The following is a 21,389-nucleotide window of genomic DNA, read 5'->3' on the forward strand; positions in this document are numbered from 1 at the left end:
CTGATTTTCAAAATGGTGATTTGCTGCAAATTTTACTGCTCACAATGTACAATTATGTTGCAATTGATTGTTTATTTAAGACATTGTGAACATCAGACAATACAGAAGCAAAAGTATGTTTTATAAACAATGACTCAAATGTATTACAAATGAATTTGTACATTGCTGACGCAAGTTGAATTTCTATGCCAATAATGGTACCACTGGTTGAATTGCTTGTTTCAAACCTACATGTCATTTAAATGTTTTGCATCCTGTTTTCTTAGACAAGCACTAGCCAAATAACCATTTGTTTCTATTGAATTGTCTTTTTACTGTAGGGTGCGGTCACATTAGTGAAATTTCACGGGCAACAAAAAGGTCCAATGTCAATAGCATAGAGATGCATTATATTGCCAAAAGTTTTTGGATGCCTGCGTTTACACGCACAACTTTAATGACGCCCCATTCTTAATCCTTTGGGATTGGTATGGAGTTGGCCCACCCTTTGCATCTCTAATAGCATCAACTCTTCTGGGAAGGCTTTCCACAAGGTTTAGGAGTGTGTTTTTGGGAATTTTTGACTATTGTTCTAGATTGGTCTAGACCTGGTCTGCTTCTAGAAGCGCATTTGTGAGAAGGCCTGGCTCTCAGTCTTCGCTCGAATTCATCCCAAAGGTGTTCTATCGGGTTGAGCTCAGGACTCTGTGCAGGCCAGTCAAGTTCCCCCACACCAAACTCATTCATCCATGTCTTTATGCATCTTTATGCAAGTTGGTATGCTGAAGCATTAAGAGTTCCTTTCACTGGAACTAAGGGGCCAAGCCCAATCCCTGAAAAACAACCCCACACCATAATCCCCCTTCACCAAACATTACACTTACTGGCACAGTACCGTCAGGCATGTACCATTCTTCTAGCAACCGCCAAGCTCAGAATCATTCATCAAATTGCCAGACAGAGAAATGTGATTGGTCGCTCCAGAGAACACGTCTCCTCTGCTCTAGAGTCCAGTGGCGGCTGCTTTACTCCACTGCATCCCACGCTTTGCATTGCACTTGGTGATGTAAGGCTTGAATGAGCTGCTCGGCCATGGAAACCCATTCCATGAAGCTCTCTCAACACTGTTCTTGAGCTAATCTGGGGGCCACAAGAAGTTTGGAGGTCTGTAGCTGACTCTGCAGAAAGTTGGGAACTTCTCCGCACTGTGACCCTCAGCATGTGCTGACCCCGCTCTGTGAAATTACGTGGCCTACCACTTCATGGCTGAGTTGCTGTTCTTCCCAATTGCTTCCACTTTGTTCTATTACCACTAACAGTTGAGCGTGGAATATTTAGTTGTGAGGAAATTTCACGAATTGGCTTATTGGTGGCAACCTATCACGGTACCACACTTTCACTGAGCTCCTGAAAGCAACCCATTTTTGCACAAATGAGAAGCAATTGTAGAAGCATCTGCATGCCTAGTGTTTGATTTTATACACCTGTGGCCATGAAAGTGATTGGAACATCTGAATTTAATGATTTTGAAGAGTGTCCCAATACTTGTGGGAATATAGTGTATAAAGCGCTGATCACACAAAATTCACTTTCAAACCAAGCAACCAAGTTGGTCAGCACTGCAGATTTGTGTGAACACCTTCAATACTAGCTGAGATGGGAGATCTTTCCAATTCGACACTGCAGATTTCTTTTGTAATGACTTGATTTTGCCTGGAAAGTTTCACTGAGCAACAGTAATTGTGACCACACCTTAAGAATGCACAGTTAAAATGGTTTATTTTAGCGTAGATGCAAGATTATAGCTGGTATTTGTTCAGTTTCAGCAACCAGCAATGAATTATTGTCAGTGCAAACTGGCACCTTTGTTTCTAATAGTAGTAACTATTCAGTGTCCAAATATTTCTGTGAAGTCACCAACCCGCTTGAGCTGCTCAGTTTGCATGGAGTGTCTTCTTATCAGCATCCTCCTAGTCTTGAGGTCCTTAGGAAAACCTGCCGGAGCCGAGGGCATGCAAGGCTTTGTCCCTGACGCTATGCCACTAACTGCTTTGTTGCTGGAGCCAATGGTGCTTGAATTTCCACTTCCAGTGATGTTTGGGATTAGGGCATGCTGGTTCAGAGGAGGGAGGAAACCAGCTCGGGGATGGGAAATGGGATCCAAAAGCGCCCCAGAGCCCCGACGCTCGTAGCTGATTGGATTCCTTCTGTGCAGGTGTGTCAACGAAACGTTCTCAAGAGACTCCCTGGAGCCCACCAAGGTAGCAGAACGTGAGTTAGCAAGCTTTCTCTTCTCTAGATGTCCTTTACGGTCTTCTGGAGAGTTGGCAAGGCTCACCGATAGTTGAGAATCGGAGCTGTAGTGATCCATTCCTAATTGCCTTCTTTGGATGATGTTGCGGAGACTAGACACAGCCAAATTTGGCAAGGATTTGCCCGGATCCTTATCAGCTGATAAAGCTTCCCCACTGCTTTTGCTATGAAGATTGGGATGGGATAAAGAGTGCAGGGACGATAAGCTATCAAAGGACATGTTTCGGCACAGTGCTCCTTCTGGTCTTAGACCTTCACCATTGCTTCCTTGACGTAGAGCTTGACTCAAACAGTTGGCTTCTTTTAGATCAACACTGGAATGGCGCGATAGTGGCATATTACCGAAAGCCAATCTCTTCATTCTGAAAGGCAACTCCTCTTCAAGTGTGATATCCGGGAGTTCCTCTGTAGCCGAAGTGGTTTTGGCCTGCTGTTGGGCCAGGAAAGACTGTGGGATTTTCAGCCAAGGCTCGGAGTGTAATCTTTGGAGATTGTGGAGTTTGCTCACTCGACTGTGCTCCAGGGGAGCCTGGTGGGATGGAGAGGTGTGCTGCGAATTCGTCATGCTTTGGAGGTCCTGAAAGGAAAACATATGCTCCTTAGGACTAGAAGATAGAGCCCCATGTGGAGATGTACTGAGGAGAATATCAGATGGAGAAGCACAGGGAATGATGGTGGAGTTTTTATTGTCCCATTGTTCCACCATTGCAAGTGGAGGAATGGATAGGTACTGTTTTGCCATTTGTCTTCCAGATGCAAGTTTGTCTGGGGTGATGATGATAACTTCTTTTCCTCTGGCTTTGCATGCATCTATCAACATTTTAAGAGTTTCTTCATCGCTGGCATTGATGGCGTATATCAAAGCCGAAGAACCAGTGTGGTCCTCAAGACATGGGTCCGCCCCACTACCCAAAAGCAGCGCCACCACCTCAGAATCAGCTTGCTCCAAGCAGGCGTGCATTAAAGCCGTCTTCCCACTTTTATCCTGGATGTTTGGGTCAGCTCCACTTTCGAGCAGGTAGCCCACCATTTTAACCTTAGAAACACTTTGGTTGTCCGTATAACTACTCCTGCAGGCGACCATCAGGGGTGTTTCGCCACACTCGTTACTTTCGTTGATGTAAGCGCCACCTTCCAGCAGAAGCCGTGTGAGACGGAGACGACTTAGGTAGACAGCCTTAAGCAAGGAGTTGCTGTCAACATTGACCACTTGTGGACCTTCCATCTTCACCTCTTTCACTGTGACTCGCAGATGGGGATCATGGATGCTGCCATAACAAAACCTGTGAAGAGGAGAACAAGATTAGCCATGCAGGTAAAGCCTGACATATAAGAATCTGATTTTTATTTTATTTTATTGAGTTTATTGAACCTTTAGGTAAAATGAAGATTTTTGGACTAATATCCAAAAACCACTCTAACAAGTTATATATTTTGTTGACTTGTGTTTTAACATGATCCCAAATTTGTCCAAGAATGTTTAAATCCAAAGAAATAAGAGATTTTAAACAGGACATGGACCTTGTCCGTGCAACACCTATCAATGACATCATACCCGTGTTACCCTCGATTTTGTAAAAACCATGCAAACACCAAAGACACTTTAATATGTTTTATTAGACAGGTGAGCAACTGTTTAGATATGACATCGACAGAAAACGAATCATTGTTATTCACCTCAACACAGTCTCATTGCTTAATTCTGGTTTTCTTGTTTTACCGTACCATGTTTTACCATGCCTAATATCGATCTAGCTCACTGCATGGTGAACAACTCTCTCATGAGCCCCTTTCACACTGCACGTTGGACACACAATATTCCCGGAACATTGCCGGGTCGCCTTCTGTGTGAAAGCAACCACGTCCCGGAATTGATTACCGAATTGAACCCGGTCGGGGACCTAGTAACATTGCGGGATTCGACCCGGGACGAGCGCTGTGTGAACAAAAGCCAAAACTAATGCCGCAATGTGTACGTAGTTATCGTGCGACTCCTAGAGCTTGTTTTTTCAATAATACAACCCTGCAGTGCCAGAAGAGCTCGTCGGTGTTTTAAACGCAGAGAGTGTTCTTATACAAAAGAAACTAAAATTAAACAGAAATGTGCGCAAACTGGACACAAATCGAGACCACGGAGCTCCTTACTATCCGCACTGAGGCTGAGATCGCTCGCCATTATACGTCACATCCGGATGTCACGTGTCAACTCGATCCGGGAACGTTACGGGTTGTGTGTGAAAGCGCACATATTACGGTATTTTGCAGGCTGTGTGAATGGACCAAATCTAGCGGCCCGGGAACAAATGCCGGGTCGCATTATCCGTGTATTTGGCGGAATCGCAGTGTGAAAGGGGCTGTAGTCACCGCCGAGCAAACACACAGAGTAGCATTATAACTTTCAACACTTTATCATATTATGTATCTAATATGATAAAACAGCGCTGCGTTACCCCACATACACTATAGCAGTTAACATTACATATTATGCCTTTAATCTAAAAAAAAAAAAAAAGAAGTTTGCATGTTTTTTTGTTGAGTATCATAAATCAGGCTCTTGTGGCTCATGTAGTACAGTACGACATAGTGAGAATATGAAGTAAAAAACACCCGTTTTATTCAGAGGCCCAAACTAAGCAAAAATATGCCGTTTGGTGCAGTTGTTTATATGGCCGAAGAGTAAGACGAACTTCTGATATCTTGTGATGTAAATCAGAGAGATCTTTATGATGGTATAGCAGGCTACGTACACTAAATGCATATTGATATCAGTCGTCACTATATCTCCCAATAATTATCTAAGATGATTTATAAATACTTAGTTTTATGATCGAAATTGTAGTTTTAAAACATAATACAATGATGATTGAGAGATGAACAAATAAACCTTAAAAAGTCCAATGTGCCATATACACATTTTAATGATTTTTCTAGAAAATGACATTTGGATAAACAAACCTTAGTTCCTTCAGTCCAGTAAATGTTCATCTTGAAATGTTACTAATATAAAAAGGTTTTCTTATGTTTACTTTATAAAAATCTGTAAAGATTTCACAGGAAAAGGGCCACGAGCTGAATGTGGACCTACAATTAGTCTAAAAGCCTTTTACCTGCTAAAAAAAAGTATAAACTATCAATCAGACAACAGAAGGTGTGTAGTCGAACGGGGGGTAGTTTCTCAGTAACATTTGTCTGTATTGATCCTTTCGAGGCCTTAGAAATGATGCAGGCTGTAGAAGACGTTCAAGCTCTTCTTTTGGCAAATTACACACGTACAAAATGGAAGACTCAAAGATCTTTTGAGTTATATTGTGCTCCGCTCATTATTAGATTGATTGATTGGTTGCACACATACGCTGTGAAATAATATAATGGAGCCAAATGCACTTTCCGTTCTGTTGCTTGTTTTTTTTTTTTTAATCCTGTCTTGCTCAGCAACAAGCTCTCTTTCTGCAGAATTACAGCGCCAGTCCTTTTCTTTTTGAAAAGCTAAATTCAATCTACTGAAGCAGAGACCTTGGCTTTATTGTTTGCAGTTACCGCCAGACAGCATTCTCTGCGGTGCCTGTCCTTTTCAGTACGAGCGCAGAGCTTGGCCTCCCTCACTTTCTTTAGCAACTGCATCTTTCTAAAGCCATTGTGTTTACTGTCCTTGGTGTTACTTTCTCGGAGCCTGCAGAACATCATGCCTCTGATTGGGGTTTATAAAGTGTTTTTGAATTCTTGTAAAGTCATTTAGAGAGACATTTAGTGGTGCTTAAGTAAAAGAGTATAGATGCGGTATTCTATAAGCTTCATCCTACATCTTAGGGATGCATTGTAAAGAAGTCTCCTTGAAATCAGCTTTGCTAAACCATTTGTAATTTGTCTCAACCATTCTTGTTTTTGTCTTTCAGAATCTAGCCTTGTGAACTTAAAGGGAAACATTTTTGAAGACAATCACTTCCAGACATCAGTGAAGCTTGCATGCTTCTCAACTGTGTAGAAGTCCTTTTTATATACATTTTGGAGTCAACATGAAATCGACATTTTCTTTATTAAGTGTGTTCGATTCATCATTAGTCCATGTTATTTAAAAGATTTCCATTAGGTGATCTTTGAATTCTTTCGCTGTATTCTTACAATCTTCCACCTTCTTTGCTTTGCCTCCCAAACGACTGTCCTTTTCAGCTGAAGTCTCAAATATATAATTCATGTCGATTTTGAGTACACTGTAAAAAAATATTTAGAAAAAAAGTTACCTGGTTGCCTTAAAATTTTGAGTTCATTTAAATTGAAATTTAGCAATGAACATTTTTTGAGTTTCAACAACCTTTATTAAAATATTATTAAAAGATTTTTTAAGTATATTGGGTAATTGTGTGTGTTTTATTTCTGATGACGCAGTGAAACATGCCAAATAGTGCTATTTTCATGATTTATAAAAAAATGTATGTGGTTCAGATACAATAATATTTTGAGTTTCTATTTATTAAACAAATTTCCTTCATTGTATCAACTCACATTTTTAATTTCAATAAACTCAAAATTTTAAGGCAACCAGGTTACTTACTTTTTTAAGTTAAACCAACAAAAAACAACCAAAATTTGTTACAGTGTACATTTGCATGATGTGAAAATCAAACCCACTGCCACTGTCAGTCAGTGTGCATTTCCTCTATGTGAAAACAAGGGTTTGAACAAGTTGTCAAGAGCAGCTCGCAGGCTGTTACCATGGAGGAAATGACGATTGCTTTTGAATAGCCGTGATCCTACCATGTCAGCGATGTTCTGCTCAGCTCTACTGGGAGCAGGGAGAGAAGCTCCACTTGTGGGTTACACATAGAAAGAGTAAAGTGGCCTTTGAAAATCCTGTCCAACTGCTCTGCATATCAGTATAAATTTAAAAAAAGCAAAAACACAAAACCAGAAAAGGACTTTATTCCATTACGCTTATGGTTGTCTTCAAGCTTTTGTAATGTACATGGAAAGATGATATATGAAATATTCAGTATGCACTTGAGATTTTGAAGAGGTTGCAAAGTGTTTCTATTATAATCAAGGCACATGTTCTCACTGCTTCAACTTAACCACTGAAACAAATGAAATGCATTAAGCAAACCTTATTCAGTGCCATCAACTTTGTAAGGCAAGGGAACAGAACATGTACTCTGTGTCTGCATGTGGGAAGAAATGAAAGCTGTATTTATCAGAAGCTGCTTGTTTCATCGCTTGATGTCAAATACTACAGAGTTGGTGCAAAGGTAAATGGATGAAGAAGAGAAAATCAATTTAGTTCTTACCGTATGATCGCGAACAGAAATTTAGACCGATCCGGATAGAGTCTGAAGTCAGTTATGTCACAGCTGCCGGTCTGTCTGTAGTGTAAATGTGTTTGAGTGCGCTTGCATTGCAGGCATGACGTGGATCAGATCTGAGCGACAATGAGAGGTGTTCACATTATTCACATGCTGAGAGAGAGAGAGAGAGAGAGAGAGAGAGAGAGAGAGAGAGAGAGAGAGAGAGCAGGAACAAAGCAGGAAAACATCTAGACTTAAAATAACCTTGATTCTCAAGAACTTCAGATACAAACTTGGATCCTTTCAGGTTTGAGAGAATTGATTTAAAAACAATTTAAACAAGCGATTTTGTAAGATTTTGAGGGGCCACAGAGGCGTTTCTTTCCAAGATGGCCCTACCACAAAAGTGAATATTCTATCTATCCATCTACCTAATCTAAATCTATCAACAACAACAAAATAAATAAATAAATAAATGATATTTAAATAAGTATTATAAAACCTTGTATGTGTATATATATATATATATATATATATATATATATATATATATATATATATATATATATATATATATATATATATATATATATATATATATAATTTGTATTTATATATATAAAGCTTGAAGCCAAAACAGTCCTGACCCATCGAGGCATGGACTCCACTAGGCCCATGAACTTGAGCTGTGGTATCTGGCACCAAGATGTTAGCAGCAGATCCTTTAAGTTCTGTAAATTGTGAGGTGAGGCCTCCATGGATCAGACTTGTTTGTTCAGCACATTCCACAGATGCTCGATTGGATTGAGATCTGGAGAATTTGGAGGCCAAGTTAACACCTCAAACACGTTTTGCTCCTCAAACCATTCCTGAACCATTTTTGCTTTGTGGCAGGAGCATTATCCTGCTGGAAGAGCCACAGCCACCAGGGAATACCGTTTCCATGAAAGGGTGTAGATGGTCTGCAATAATGCTTAGGTAGGTGGTACGTGTCAAAGTAACATCCACATGGATGGAGGACCCAAGGTTTCCCTGACTGGTCTGCAGCTATGCAGCCCCATACGCAACAGACTGTGATGCACTGTGTATTCTGACACCTTTCTAAAGGGTCAGTCACTTAACTATATCCGGGCATAACCCGGGAGCCAAGTGACTTAAGGCTCCATACTCTGGTCATGGAGCGGTCTTAGAGGGAACCTACTTTCCCCACAGTCCCGAGCCCATGGGACCTTCCACTGCCACTTCCTGTCCAGATTTGACTGGGCATAACTTGGGACCCAAGCCGAGTTGGCATTCCCCCATGTTGGAAGTATAGAACCACAACGTGGCATGGCTCCCAGGCTACACCCGGTCAAACTCTCCAGAGTCAAGCTGACTTAAGGCTCCAGACTTCCTGGGTGTTGGGCAAATCTCATCGTGGCCAAGAAGGGTGAGCCTTCCCCGTCTCTGCCAAGGGGCTGGGAGGGGGTGGATGTCTGAGTCACCCTGCATGTTTGGACCCAAACTTTGAGCTTTGGACATCAAACTCTTTTCAACGCGCCCGGGCACAAGCGTCCAGTTTCCCAAGCGGAGATTGAGGGAACAACAGGAGAGGGTGCATGTCAGAACCAAGCCTCCCAGGGGCTCAGGACTCTGGGGTCCCCCAAGCACCACTCACCACCCGGCAGGCTGAGCTGCTGGGACTCTTCTTAGATTATAGACCGTTTTGTTAAAAAGTCCCTTACATAAGATCTGGCATAACTCGGGAGCCAAGCCGACTTTAGGCTCCTTACTCTGGGCATGGAGAGATCCCAGAGGGACCCTATTTTCCCTAGAGCCCTGAGCCCCTGAGACCTTCCAGTGCCAAGATACCACGACTTCTTGTCCAGCTTTGACCAGGCATAACTGGGGAACGAAGCAGAGCTTGGAGTTCTGCTCTATCCGTTACCGTTCATGAGATTAAAACTTGGAACATACTCTGCAAGAACAAAGAAATTTGTTTGTTTTCTCGAGGTGGCAGGTGCCGATCATCTGCGTTTCTCCTCATTAACTCCGTCCACTTTAAAAGTCTGACCAATCACACATAGTTCTCGGACACCCGCAAGAAAAAAAGTTCTGTTTAGGTGTCGAGAACAAGCTGCGAGAACTCCCAAACTAGGGCTGCGAGAACCACATGACGTAATTTTGTTCTCGCAGACCTAGGAGCGGAGTATGTTGAAGCCTTGTTGAAGTCGGGTGCACACTGAGCGATTTTGGCCACGATTTGGCCGTCTGCAACAAATTTAGCAAATCCTAAAAGATTCCTCTGATCCTAGGCTAAAATCTGAAGTGTTAGTTTGACATGTTTACCGGCAGCCGATTAATGAGCGCTGCGATCAAATTTTACCTCAGACGAAATTCTGGCAGTGTCTGAAGATTTGGCACAGAATCCTGCAGTGTGACTTCTCCTATGACGAGAGTCAAATATCTCTGTTTTTCAAGACAAACTATGACCAAAACGAGAGCTAGAGATTTCTTTGTAGCCAGCATTTCAGTCCCGTGTGTAATGCAGCTCACCGTCACTGAGCGCGTCATTCATTGATGATATAAAGCTCCGGGTGAGTTTTCTTGCGCGCGTCCGTTTTTAGCGCGCCTTCACTATCGTGCAGTCTGACATTAATGACAACTGAGATCTTACAGTGTGACATGGTGATCATGTTCGTACAGTCTGACAAGGGACATTCGCAAAGGATTTAGAAAAATTGCACAGTGTGGACCCATTAGAGACACTGCACCATTCTAGCCACGTGTAAAATGCTCTTCAGTGCTTCTAACAAACCGGAAGCAACTGAAAAAAGCACCTTGCATGAGGACAGCTGTATTTCCTGTCTTTTTTCCCATCATTCCTTATAGAATAATGTTTATACATCTGCACTCGGCCTGAAATAGTAGCTACTTCACATCTGTGAAAAGAACTGTCGTCAGGTTGATTGGAAGGTGAGATGGCGTAGTTTCAGTCCACTTGAGCAATGCCATCTCCATGACAACCAGTGAAATAAAGAACCGCTGCATATGTCTTGTGCATAAAGGTTTGACTAAACTCACTGTGAACTTCCACACTGACTGAGTGGATTTGATTGGTCGCCGTTATTTTGCAAAAGTAAGGCATGTTCCTGGATCAACAAACATTTATAAAGGAAATGTTATTTTTCTTGCAGGTTTAACATTTGCATGCTTTTGATCTGGAGTACATTCCTGTCCTAACCCTACCCATAATTTATCCATAAACTGATATGTGAATATGAATGGTGTAGAAGCCCCTAACCCTTAGTGTAAGCCTAAAAAAACTATCCTTCAGATCTGATTGGTTGATTTGAATGCTGTTCCAGGAACAAGAAGGATGTTGTACCCGGTGCGAATTGGATCACACAGTTAATTACTTCAGCAACAAATTGAGCAGTTTATCACCATGCAATCTCTTAATTAGGAAAAAATTAATTATTTAGTGTTTCGAAATTTGAAAAGCGAATTCTGAAATGTGTTAAATAGGCTATGCAACATCTGGAAGTAAAAGATTTTTCTTGAGTCATTATTAATTCCGTTTATGTTTTTACTTTTATTATCATTTACACAGCTGTTACATCTGCTGTTAATATAAATTATATAACGTGTGTACGTACATATGTATAATGTGTGTTCTTGCACGTGTGTGTGTGTGTGTCCTTCTTTATAGCCTACATTGTGGGGAGCTGGGGACCAAATGTCCCCATAAGGATAGTAAAACCTTGAGAAAGTACAAATGCAGAATGTTTCCTGTGATGGGTTGGTTTTGGGGCTGTGTGTGTGTGTGTGCGTGTGTGTGCGTGTGCGTGTGCGTGTGCGTGTGTGTGTGTGTGTGTGTGTGTGTGTGTGTGTGTGTGTGTGTGTGTGTGTGTGTGTGTGTGTGTGTGTGTGTAGGCTACTAGCGTGCGTGTGCGTGTGTGTAGTCTACCGGCTGTGTTCGGAATAGAATACTAAGTATTTCATTTTATTATTACACACATGGACCTGTAACGTGTGTGTCTGCTGTTAATAGAAACCATGAACCTGCTTCACAGTGGACAGTCTAATTGTTTAGCCATCGTCATGGCAACTACTCAAGAACATCAGGTGCACCCCCCCCCCCCCCCCCCGTAAACTGAGTGACATTTAGTGATGCTTTTTCTTTAGTGATGCAGTCGGCAATGTCTGCTCAAATAGATTTCTTTATTTATTTCAGATGATGTACATGCATGTGCAATCCATTGCACAGTATGCAGTTGATAGGGTGTTGTGCGTGGTTAATAACATGGTGCTAGGTGGTTGCTAGGGCCGTCAAGTTTAACACTATAGTGGTTTGAACTTAAAGTATTAGCAATAGTACTAGTGATGCTTGGTTTATGAAGCACTACAAAAGTGACCTATTGATTTCAGATGTGCCACAAGATGGCACTCTATGGCCATGGAGTTTTTAACCTTCGTTTGTATGATTATTATTATTATTATTATTTTTGGGGGGTGTTCATTTAATGTTTTGCAACTCTTTTGTTAAATTTTTATTTTAGTGGTGCAAATAAAAATGATGTTTGTTCCCAGTGTTTGAACATCTGGCCGGGAAATGTCCTTTCCAAACCCATAAGTCTTTGCTCTTGATTATTCATTCCAGTTGCATTTGTTTAGAAACACAACATCTGCAAACAGATTGCCGCACTCTCCGTTTTTGAGATTTATGAGTACCATGCCGTTATATTTGAGATTGACAGACAAACCAGTAATCCACCATAATCCCACAGGATTGCCCTTGCCAAAGCATTCCCTGACAGAAAGGCTGTTTGGAGGTTATAACTGATTTTATGCTCTTTCTCATACGTGTGTGTGTGTGTGTGTGTGTGTACACACTGATCTGCCATAATGTTATGAATAACACTGATTATCTCTTCATCACAGCACCTTTTAGTGGGTGGGATATATTAGGCAGCAAGTGAACATTTTGTCCTTAAAGTTGATGTGTTAGAAGCAGGAAAAATGGGCAAGCGTAAGGATTTGAGCGAGTTTGACAAAGACCAAATTGTGATGGCTAGAAGACTGGGTCAGATCATCTCCAAAACTGCAGCTCTTGTGGGCTGTTCCCGGTCTGCAGTGGTCAGTATCTATCAAAAGTGCTCCAAGAGGAACAGTGGAGAACCGGCCACAGGGTCATGGGCGGCCAAGGCTCATTGATGCACATGGGGAGCGAAGGCTGGCCCGTGTGGTCCGATCAAACAGACGAGCTACTGGAGCTCAAATTGCTGAAGAAGTTAATGCTGGTTCTGATAGAAAGGTGTCAGAATACATATATAATGCAGTGCCATTTGTTGCGTATGGGGCTGCGTAGCCGCAGACCAGTCAGAGTGCCCTTGCTGACCCCTGACCCCGTCGAAAGAGCCAACAGTGGCACATGAGCATCAGAACTGGACCACGGCTGGACCACAGAGCAATGGAAGAAGGTGGCCTGGTCTGATGAATCACGTTTTCTTTTATATTCACCTGGATGGCCGGTTGTGCGTCGCTTACCTGGGAACACATGGCACCAGGATGCACTATGGGAAGAAGGCGAGCCGGCGGAGGCAGTGTGATGCTTTGGGCAATGTTCTGCTGGGAAACCTTGGGTCCTGATATCCATGTGGATGTTACTTTGACATGTAAACCACCTACACTCTAAAAAATGCTGGGTTAAACACTATCCAAGTTGGCCTGAAAATTGACAAACCCAGCAATTGTTTTGTTATAACCCAGCGTGGCCTCTTTCAGCAGGATAATGCTCCTGCCACAAAGCAAAAATGCTTCAGGAATGGTTTGAGGAGCACAACGAGTTTGAGGCGTTGACCTATTCTTCAAATTCCCCAGATCTCAATCCAATCGAGCATCTGTGGGATGTGCTGAACAAACAAAAGCGATCCATGGAGGCCCCACCTCACAACTTACAGGACTTAAAGGATCTGCTGCTAAAATATTGGTGCCAGATACCACAGCACACCTTCAGGGGTCTAGTGGAGTCCATGCCTTGACGGGTCAGGGCTGTTTGGGCAGCAAAAGCGGGACCAACACAATATTAGGACAATGTTAATGTTATGCCTGATTGGCGTAGATTTTCTGAACATATACACTGACATTGGACTAAAAAAATGTAACCACATTTTAGACCTATGAAAACTGTCTGTAAGTCTCTAACTGTCTGTGTTCTTTATATTTAACATTTTTCAGACCAGTTTTCACTGGTTTAAAATGTGCGTTTTCTTTTTAGTCCAATGTATATGTTCCTGTTCCATTTGGTTTACTTCAAATTTGGGTTAATGGGACACAATTTACTATTCATTTCCAACAAGCAACCAATATGCCTATATTATAAATTAACATATTCAAATTATATATTAGTGTTTGTATGTTTGGAAAGTGTTTTCCAAAATCATTGTTAGATAGTCTATTTAAATATCATGTACTCACTTGAAAATGTGTAATGTTTGTTATATTTGTTTGTATTGTCGATTATTTTCTGAATATGAATAATCAGAAATATATGAAGACCTATGCTGACCTAATGCAATCCTTGTTTTGCCATCATGGGGCATTTAGACTTTTTGACTTGTTGAGATGTTTAGGATGGATTTAAATTTTTGTCACACACACACACACACGCACACGCACACACAGATTCATGAGTTTTGGCTGTGAGGAGATGCAATAATAGCCACAAATATTATGGTGCACTTTCTGTATGCCTCAAAGCATGCTGGGTAAGTTCCTAATGTGGTTCCCCGCTCTGTTCCAGATCGGCCCTGCAGAGGTTGCGTTCAGGTGGGCGTATGGTATCGTGGGCTCTTCCTCTGTAAGACACAAGTTCATATCTTTGTAGGAGTGAAGTCAGCTGTACAGCCAGGAGGAGGAGATGAAATTAGAACCGTAGTGAGTTTTCCCTTTTCACGAGCACAAGCTTTAACACAAGCTTTCACAGCCATGTTTAATATGAGTTTCTGATCACACACTTCATATGAAACATTGGCTCTATTACAAAACCCAGTTAAAAATATGCATCCTTCACAGAGAAGACAATCCCAGAATGCATCACAACCTCAATAAAAAAAAATATTGTCCAAGATTAGTCTTTGCAAGATTTGATTTGCACCAAATAATCATATTATTTATATGTCGCTGTAGGCCTATATATTTAGTGCTGTGATCATCCATCAATAGGTGATGTGTCAGAGCAGTCAAAGCATCTGTTGTTGGTGATTTCATATATTCACCACCAGGGGGCGTAATTATCAATATTTGACGGTGGTGCATCCCACTTTAAATTTACCCAAATCTTGTTACAGTTAATATAATCCAATTTTTACAGATACATCGTGGTGGGCTGTACCTGCAGACTGACTAAAATTGGAAGGAATTTAATTTAAAATTTATTTTTGCTTTATTAAGACCAGATAGTTCGTAAGTGATCTGACTGGTGGACATTTCCACTAAAATACAACTAATCACATTCGAGAATGCACACATGTATTATAATAATCCGCGGTATGTAAATATCACCCTGAAAAATGCTGGGTTGTTTCAACCCATTTTTGGGTCAAATATGGACAACCCCAACCGTTGGGTTTGAAATTGCAATTTAAAAAATGTTAACCAACTGTTAAAATTTTAAACCAACGGTTGTGTTTGTCCATATTTGACCTAAGCACGGGTTGAAAAACAACCCAGCATTTGTTTTTGTTTTTTAATTATGCAAAGGAGACGCTCCAAACGCTACAAAAATAAATTGTAGGAAAGCGATATTTTTGTTTTGTTATTATTTTAGTGGAAACCATGTGTTTATTATTTACCTAAGCTGATTTAGGCTTAAAAAAATCCTTCCGTTGAAAAAAAAAATCACACTGTTTGAAAGCAGCTAAATTTCTTGCAGGCTTCTGAAGTAGCCTATAATAGAGTTACGTTTTAGCAACTTCCGTGTTTTGTGTAAAAGCGTAAAACTACCTCCAGAAATGCCGGAGTGATTCTCTCTTGACAGTGAGGTAAATCGAGACTGAGAGGGTAAATAGTTCTGTCTCTTTAAGTTGGTGTCAAAGCCGATTAGCGCTGATCTCGGTCGTGATTCTGTTGTACCGTCTGCTCACTGCATCTATTTTTGTTTTACGTCCTTGCGCGTGGTTTAGACCATAATTTTTTTATTAACATTTCTGACTCTTTTACTGTATTTTCGCTTTTTTTCCTACGCGCGCACTCCCTTCTATAGCTGTGCGTAATTACGCGTCACGCGCGTCGGGAATCTCCTTTACGCGCTTTTGGCTGGACTTTACATCATCATCATCTCTGGCTGCTGTGAGTGAGGAGGAGGATGATGGTGATGATATTGGGCTCAGTGTGACAATCAGGGCTTAAAGATGCAGAAGAGCGTGCGTTATAATGAAGGACACGCGCTCTATCTGTCCATGGTCGCGCGTAAAGAAGGAGTTAAACGTGGTTACTTGAGTAAAAAAGCCGCGGAAAACAACCGCTGGAACGAGAAGTACTTCGCGCTTTACCAGAATGTGTTGTTCTACTTTGAGAATGAGCAGAGCACCAGACCATCTGGGATTTATTTGCTGGAGGGATGCTCCTGCGAGAGGATCCCGGCTCCAAAAGTGTCCACCGTTGGGAAAGAGAGCTCGGATAAACAGCAGGTATGATCTGACTTCACATTCACTCTACATTTCATCTGCTGTGGTCTATTAATCACTCGGGTTTACGGTTAAAGCCACATTTGTGGTGTGAATGTGCCAGCTGGGAGGATGTTGGTCTCTACACACACCACGTGTTTGTGTCTGTTTATCAGTGTGGCAATGGAGACAGTTGCCAGTTTTTACTCCAATGAAAGTTTCAAGGTTTTGGTCAGACGCTAAATATAGGGAAATAAATGTGTTTTGAGGACAAAATTAAAAAAGGAAGATTTTTTTTTTTATCGTTTTCAATAAATATTATATGAGTAGAATGATAATACTAATTTAAACTTAAAAACGTTACGTTTTAAACTATATCTTTATTTTAAAAACGTAAAGGGCGGAATTCACACCAAAAAAAAAACACTTTTTAAGCTTGTGAATACAACACACAAAACCACTGCTCTAGTGACTCTAACCTTCCCTGTAAAATATATATATGATCAATAAGTTATGACAAAATATGTTTTTACATTACTTTAACTCACCAAAATAAGTTAAGTAATTTTCAAATGTTTGTAATAAGTTACACCATTTTTTTAAAAGTCAGTCTAATGTAATTTAAGTTAAAATTACATCCAAGTTGATTGTACTTCAAAATTTAAGGCAGCATGTGTGTGTGTGTGTGTGGGTGCGTGCGTGTGTGTGTGTGTGTGTGTGTGTGTTCTATTTTATTCCATTTGATCATACATTCTAAAACAATTCTAATTTCTAAAAAGCGGTAACATTGAAATAAAAAGTAAGATGGCTATTAAAAACTATTGATCAAGTATAAATTATTAGTTGAAAAACCTAAACTAATAGAATTTCAAAAAAAAATTATTGACTGGTAATGAATAAAAACTAAACTAGAACTGAAATAAAAATAAAAATAAAGTAAACCTAAATACAATAGTTTTACAAAAGCATGCACATAATGAACTGACAAAATGTCTTAGGAAAATCATCATGGAAACTAAAAAATTTAAAATAAAAGCTAATTCAAAATATTCATAGAAACTGAAATAACATCCCACTACAATGTTTCAGGAAATATCGTTCCAGGAACACTGTCTGAATAATGTTGATAATGTTTACAGACTGCTTTATTGAGGAAAGTGATCAGTTGACTGCTTGGCTGATTAACAGAAGTTTCTTCCTGCTTCTGTTTAGTTCTGCTTTAGTTGCTGTAAATATTGTGTATTTGTGCTGTTATCATATTGTATTATATTCATGTATTGATATTATATTGGACAGCCACCCTGCTTATCCATTAATCGTGGAAAAGTCCTGGAAGTTCTCTGGTCAGGAGGTGTGGGGATCAATATTTGAGGAAATTTTTACAGCTCTAAAAACAAGCATGCACATAAACGAGTATGCACTGGTGTCGCTGCTTGCAGGTTATACACTCATCTTCTGTGTATGAAGGAGATATATTCTGTTCCCTGGCCGTTTGTTGGGACCACACGAGACTTGAAAGCCCCTCATCAGCACGACGGCACTCAGGCTGACACCTTTCATGGGCCCAAGCCACGCTGATAAGCAGGAGCTGTGGTTTTGTAGTTTCCTGTGATTGATATATATATATATATATATATATATATATATACATTTTTTTTTAAATAGCCCAATTTTCTAATTACCAAAATATAAGGGGTACAATTTATTAAAAATAAAAATATATAGATTTATATGCCATGATTGTGTACAGCCTTATTGGAAAGCCCACCTGGAGAGCAAAACTAGGGCTGTGTCTGAAATCGTCCCCTATTCCCCTTAATTTGAAGGGACAGCCATTTGTATTGGTGTCCTAAACCCTAGTAGACACTATCAAGTGCATTCATTAAATCCCAAAATGCCCCTCAATAGCGTGCGTACCGATTTACACTCAACAACTATATTAGTGGAGTAATGTAGGGAATAGTGAATAAGGGTATAGGGGGGCGGTTTCGAACAATGCTAGGCCTTTCCTCCACTGCCAGACAGTCATCTTTACCAGGTTTGTGCCAAGTGTGCCACACACATCCTGAAAATTGAAGCCAAAGCATTTGATCACCCTTTGTGCCTGGCTGCGGTAAAGGTTATAAACCTCGCCCTCTCCATATAATCCAATTACACTTCAAATCATTTTTTCTAAAGATGGTTTCTTTCATTTTAAGTAGTTCTTATCCCACAGACATATGTTCAAGTGTTTATTTCTCCAGTAAGTTTGGGTTTCGTTATAAAAAACGAGGTGTAACATCATGATTGACAGCTGTGCTTGCAAATGAGTGGGCAGAAGCTCCACCTCAGGATCAATACTGCGCAGACTCAGGCTCTGAACAACGTAATGACCATTACTGGGGTATTTTGGCTTCATTTTTTTACAGTGGACGGAAGCCGCGCCATTCATCTTTTTTATAGTCTGTGGTTTGTGCTAAGCACTAATGTAGTGAGACAATGATATTAAAAGACCAAATTCAATATACACCTTATTAATGATGCTGTATTCATGCTTCGTTTTTAAAAAATGTCATTATTTTTCATATAGTTTACCTTTATTCTACACTGCTCTGTCCTTCCTGGTAAAAACGGTCTGATGGTTTCCGGGTTCTATGGAGCCGGGCCCTCAAAAATATGCAATGGGCTCCGATTGGTTAACTGGCCCAGCTGTCTTCTGATTCGCTAACCGTCTAATGCACGTGTTTGTAGATCTGTAAGTTATCACGAGCTGTGAGCGGGGCGCTGCCATTACATGTTTTCAATACTGTCAGGGAGTCGGAGCCTGCTGGATTTACAACACAAGATCATCCACTTCACCTGATATATGTAATGTGACATTATGTGAGGGAACAGGGTTGACAATGGTTGTGTTGATCGGTAAACTTATCACGAGCTGTGGGCATCTGAGCCGCCTTTATATTACAACACTGACAGAGAGGGGGCCTGCTGGATGTACAACCTAAGATCATCCACTTCACCTGATATAGGGCGAATTCAAGGTGACTGGAACACTTTTTGTTATTAAGATGACTTGGGAAAAGTGTCCCAATCACCCTGAATTCACCTCGTGTGATGTTACGTGAGGGAACAGGGTAGAAAATGATTGCGTTAGTAGATCGGTGAAGTTATCACGGGCTGTCGCCGTCCACGCCGTGGTATATGTTTAAACATTGGTCATGGCTTGGGAAAAGAGGCCAACTTGCCATACCAATATTGTAAAGGTAGCACAAGGTAATAGTTTTAAGTTTTAGCAACAGGTTGCATTGATCAATACGCCATTTCATGTTGCATTTTTATTGGTGTCAGTAGAAATAGTTTGTAGCAGCAAACACTGTAAAATGATTGTGATAAATTTCTGACACTAAGAAAATTAATGCAGGTTGTCTTTGGTTGCAAGACCGTAGACAGCTTTGAACCTCTCACTCTATAATGTAGGACCACCATTTAGGATCCACAATCACAGAAATTGCCACAATTGGCCATCTTTCGTCTGGGACAGCCCAAAATCGTACAGTGTGTACTGGGCTTGAGAGGGAAAAGGAGAAACGTCAATAGATCATATTATATTACCTGATTAAGCCTTTTGGAAAACAATTTATCTAAAATAAAAATCCCCAAAACTTCCCTGGATTTATGATTCACATCAATATCTCCTACTCCTTGGTCTGATAGTTGTGAATTTAGTTGTGAATAATTGTGATCAAAATTAAAGGAACTGAGAAATAAATTTTTCCTTGAGCTTTTGACATATAAAAGGTCATCATACTATAAGAATAGAGTGTAAGTTTCAGAACTAAAACTTCCTTTTTATTCCAAAAACAGATTTTATTGTAACAAAGCCCAAAGAATGAATCGTTGTGGAATGTGCCTGTAATAGATTAAAGTCCGGCTCTGCAGAAGATCAACGCCTGCTTCATTATCGTGACTTTAGCCCCGCCCACTGCAGTGTTAGTGAGATGATGAGGAGAGAAGAGTGGGTCAGGATCACTGGACTAAAATAACATCACCTTCCAAAGGATCATAATGCTAGGAATGTGCTTATTTATCTCAACAATGTGGATGTCTCAGTTGAGCATTATTTATTTGTATTTATTTGGGGATCCTCTGCCATTCCTCCTTGAAGATCCTCTCCAGTTCTCAGTCCTCTCAGGTTGGATGGTAAACGTTGGTGGACAGCCATTTTTAGGTCACTCCAGAGATGCTCAATTGGGTTTAAGTCAGGGCTCTGGCTGGGCCCTTTAATGAGTTACTTCAGCGATTAGCATAATGGCTTTCTATCAATAGAAACCCTGGAGTATATTCAAATGATTGTTGAATACCCCCCCCCCCCATTTTATTTCTGGAAAAATTGACGATATTTGCGTCATCTGAGGAATTTTGGGCCAGAGGCTAAAGACTACAGCCAGCAGCCGGCAGAGCCATTTCCACGTTTTCAACCCGCGCATGGGGGATGGAGATCACACTCACAGCTCAGCTCGCAGCTGCAGGCATTCATGTAAACTAAACCATGCTGAGCAATGTAAGTGTTTTAATTTCTCTAATTCATTTTTATGAAAGGTAAGCTTCCAAAGGGATGAACTGAAAACGCGTCAGACTGAACACGCGCTTTGAATGTATGCCGCAAGTGTGGTCGCGATTACCTCAGCTCTCATCACGAGAGCTCATTCATGACAGTAAATGGGATCTGACTCCTGCAGCGTTAGCGCTGTGACACTCGCATGGCGACTAACTCATTTTATTGAACAGACACGTTTAGTATTTAATTGTAGTGTTGTTTCTCCAACTCAGTCACAGTAATCCAGTAGCAGTGGCTTTGGGAATGGCCTCACAGGGCAGCAAAGCATTCTGGGAATTGTTGTCTTTCATCCCCATGAGACAAAAATAGATTTTCTGTCTTTTCTCAGTCTAGAAGGCACCAAATTCAAAAATAATTTCAAATTTCTACTACAGTAATGACCCAGTTTAAATACAGATTCATCTTCCCAGCGCTGAAGTACCCCTTTAGGATCAGTCCTGTAGTGGTTGTGAAACCACTCCTTCGTTATTTTAGCGGTGTGCTTAGGGTCATTGTCTTGTTGGAAGGTGAACCTTCGGCCCAGTCTGAGGTCTTGAAAACTCTGGAGAAGGTTTTCGTCCAGGATATCCCTGTACT

The 21,389-nt window shown here is 40.8% G+C and overlaps 2 protein-coding genes across 3 annotated transcripts in view; one reads left to right on the forward strand and one right to left on the reverse strand.

The window, feature by feature from the left end:
- Positions 1 to 8: 8 nt before the first annotated feature.
- On the reverse strand, positions 9 to 7,701 carry ankrd34ba (ankyrin repeat domain 34Ba). The gene is made up of 2 exons (XM_067433900.1): positions 7,572 to 7,701; positions 9 to 3,575 (listed from the first exon to the last, which is right to left on the reverse strand). Exon 2 carries the CDS (start codon positions 3,515 to 3,517, stop codon positions 1,868 to 1,870), a length of 1,650 nt encoding a protein of 549 aa, XP_067290001.1. The 5' UTR covers positions 3,518 to 3,575; positions 7,572 to 7,701; the 3' UTR covers positions 9 to 1,867.
- Positions 7,702 to 15,578: 7,877 nt separating this feature from the next.
- rasgrf2a (Ras protein-specific guanine nucleotide-releasing factor 2a) overlaps positions 15,579 to 21,389 on the forward strand; it is a 46,250-nt gene continuing 40,439 nt past the window's right edge. For both annotated transcript variants that reach the window (XM_067432560.1, XM_067432561.1), the window contains exon 1: positions 15,579 to 16,240. In XM_067432560.1, coding sequence (XP_067288661.1) covers positions 15,962 to 16,240 — 279 coding nt within the window. In that variant the 5' untranslated portion in view covers positions 15,579 to 15,961. The remainder of the gene's footprint in view (positions 16,241 to 21,389) is intronic.

Source organism: Pseudorasbora parva, chromosome 23, assembly GCF_024679245.1.
Source record: "Pseudorasbora parva isolate DD20220531a chromosome 23, ASM2467924v1, whole genome shotgun sequence".
NCBI lineage: Eukaryota > Metazoa > Chordata > Actinopteri > Cypriniformes > Gobionidae > Pseudorasbora > Pseudorasbora parva.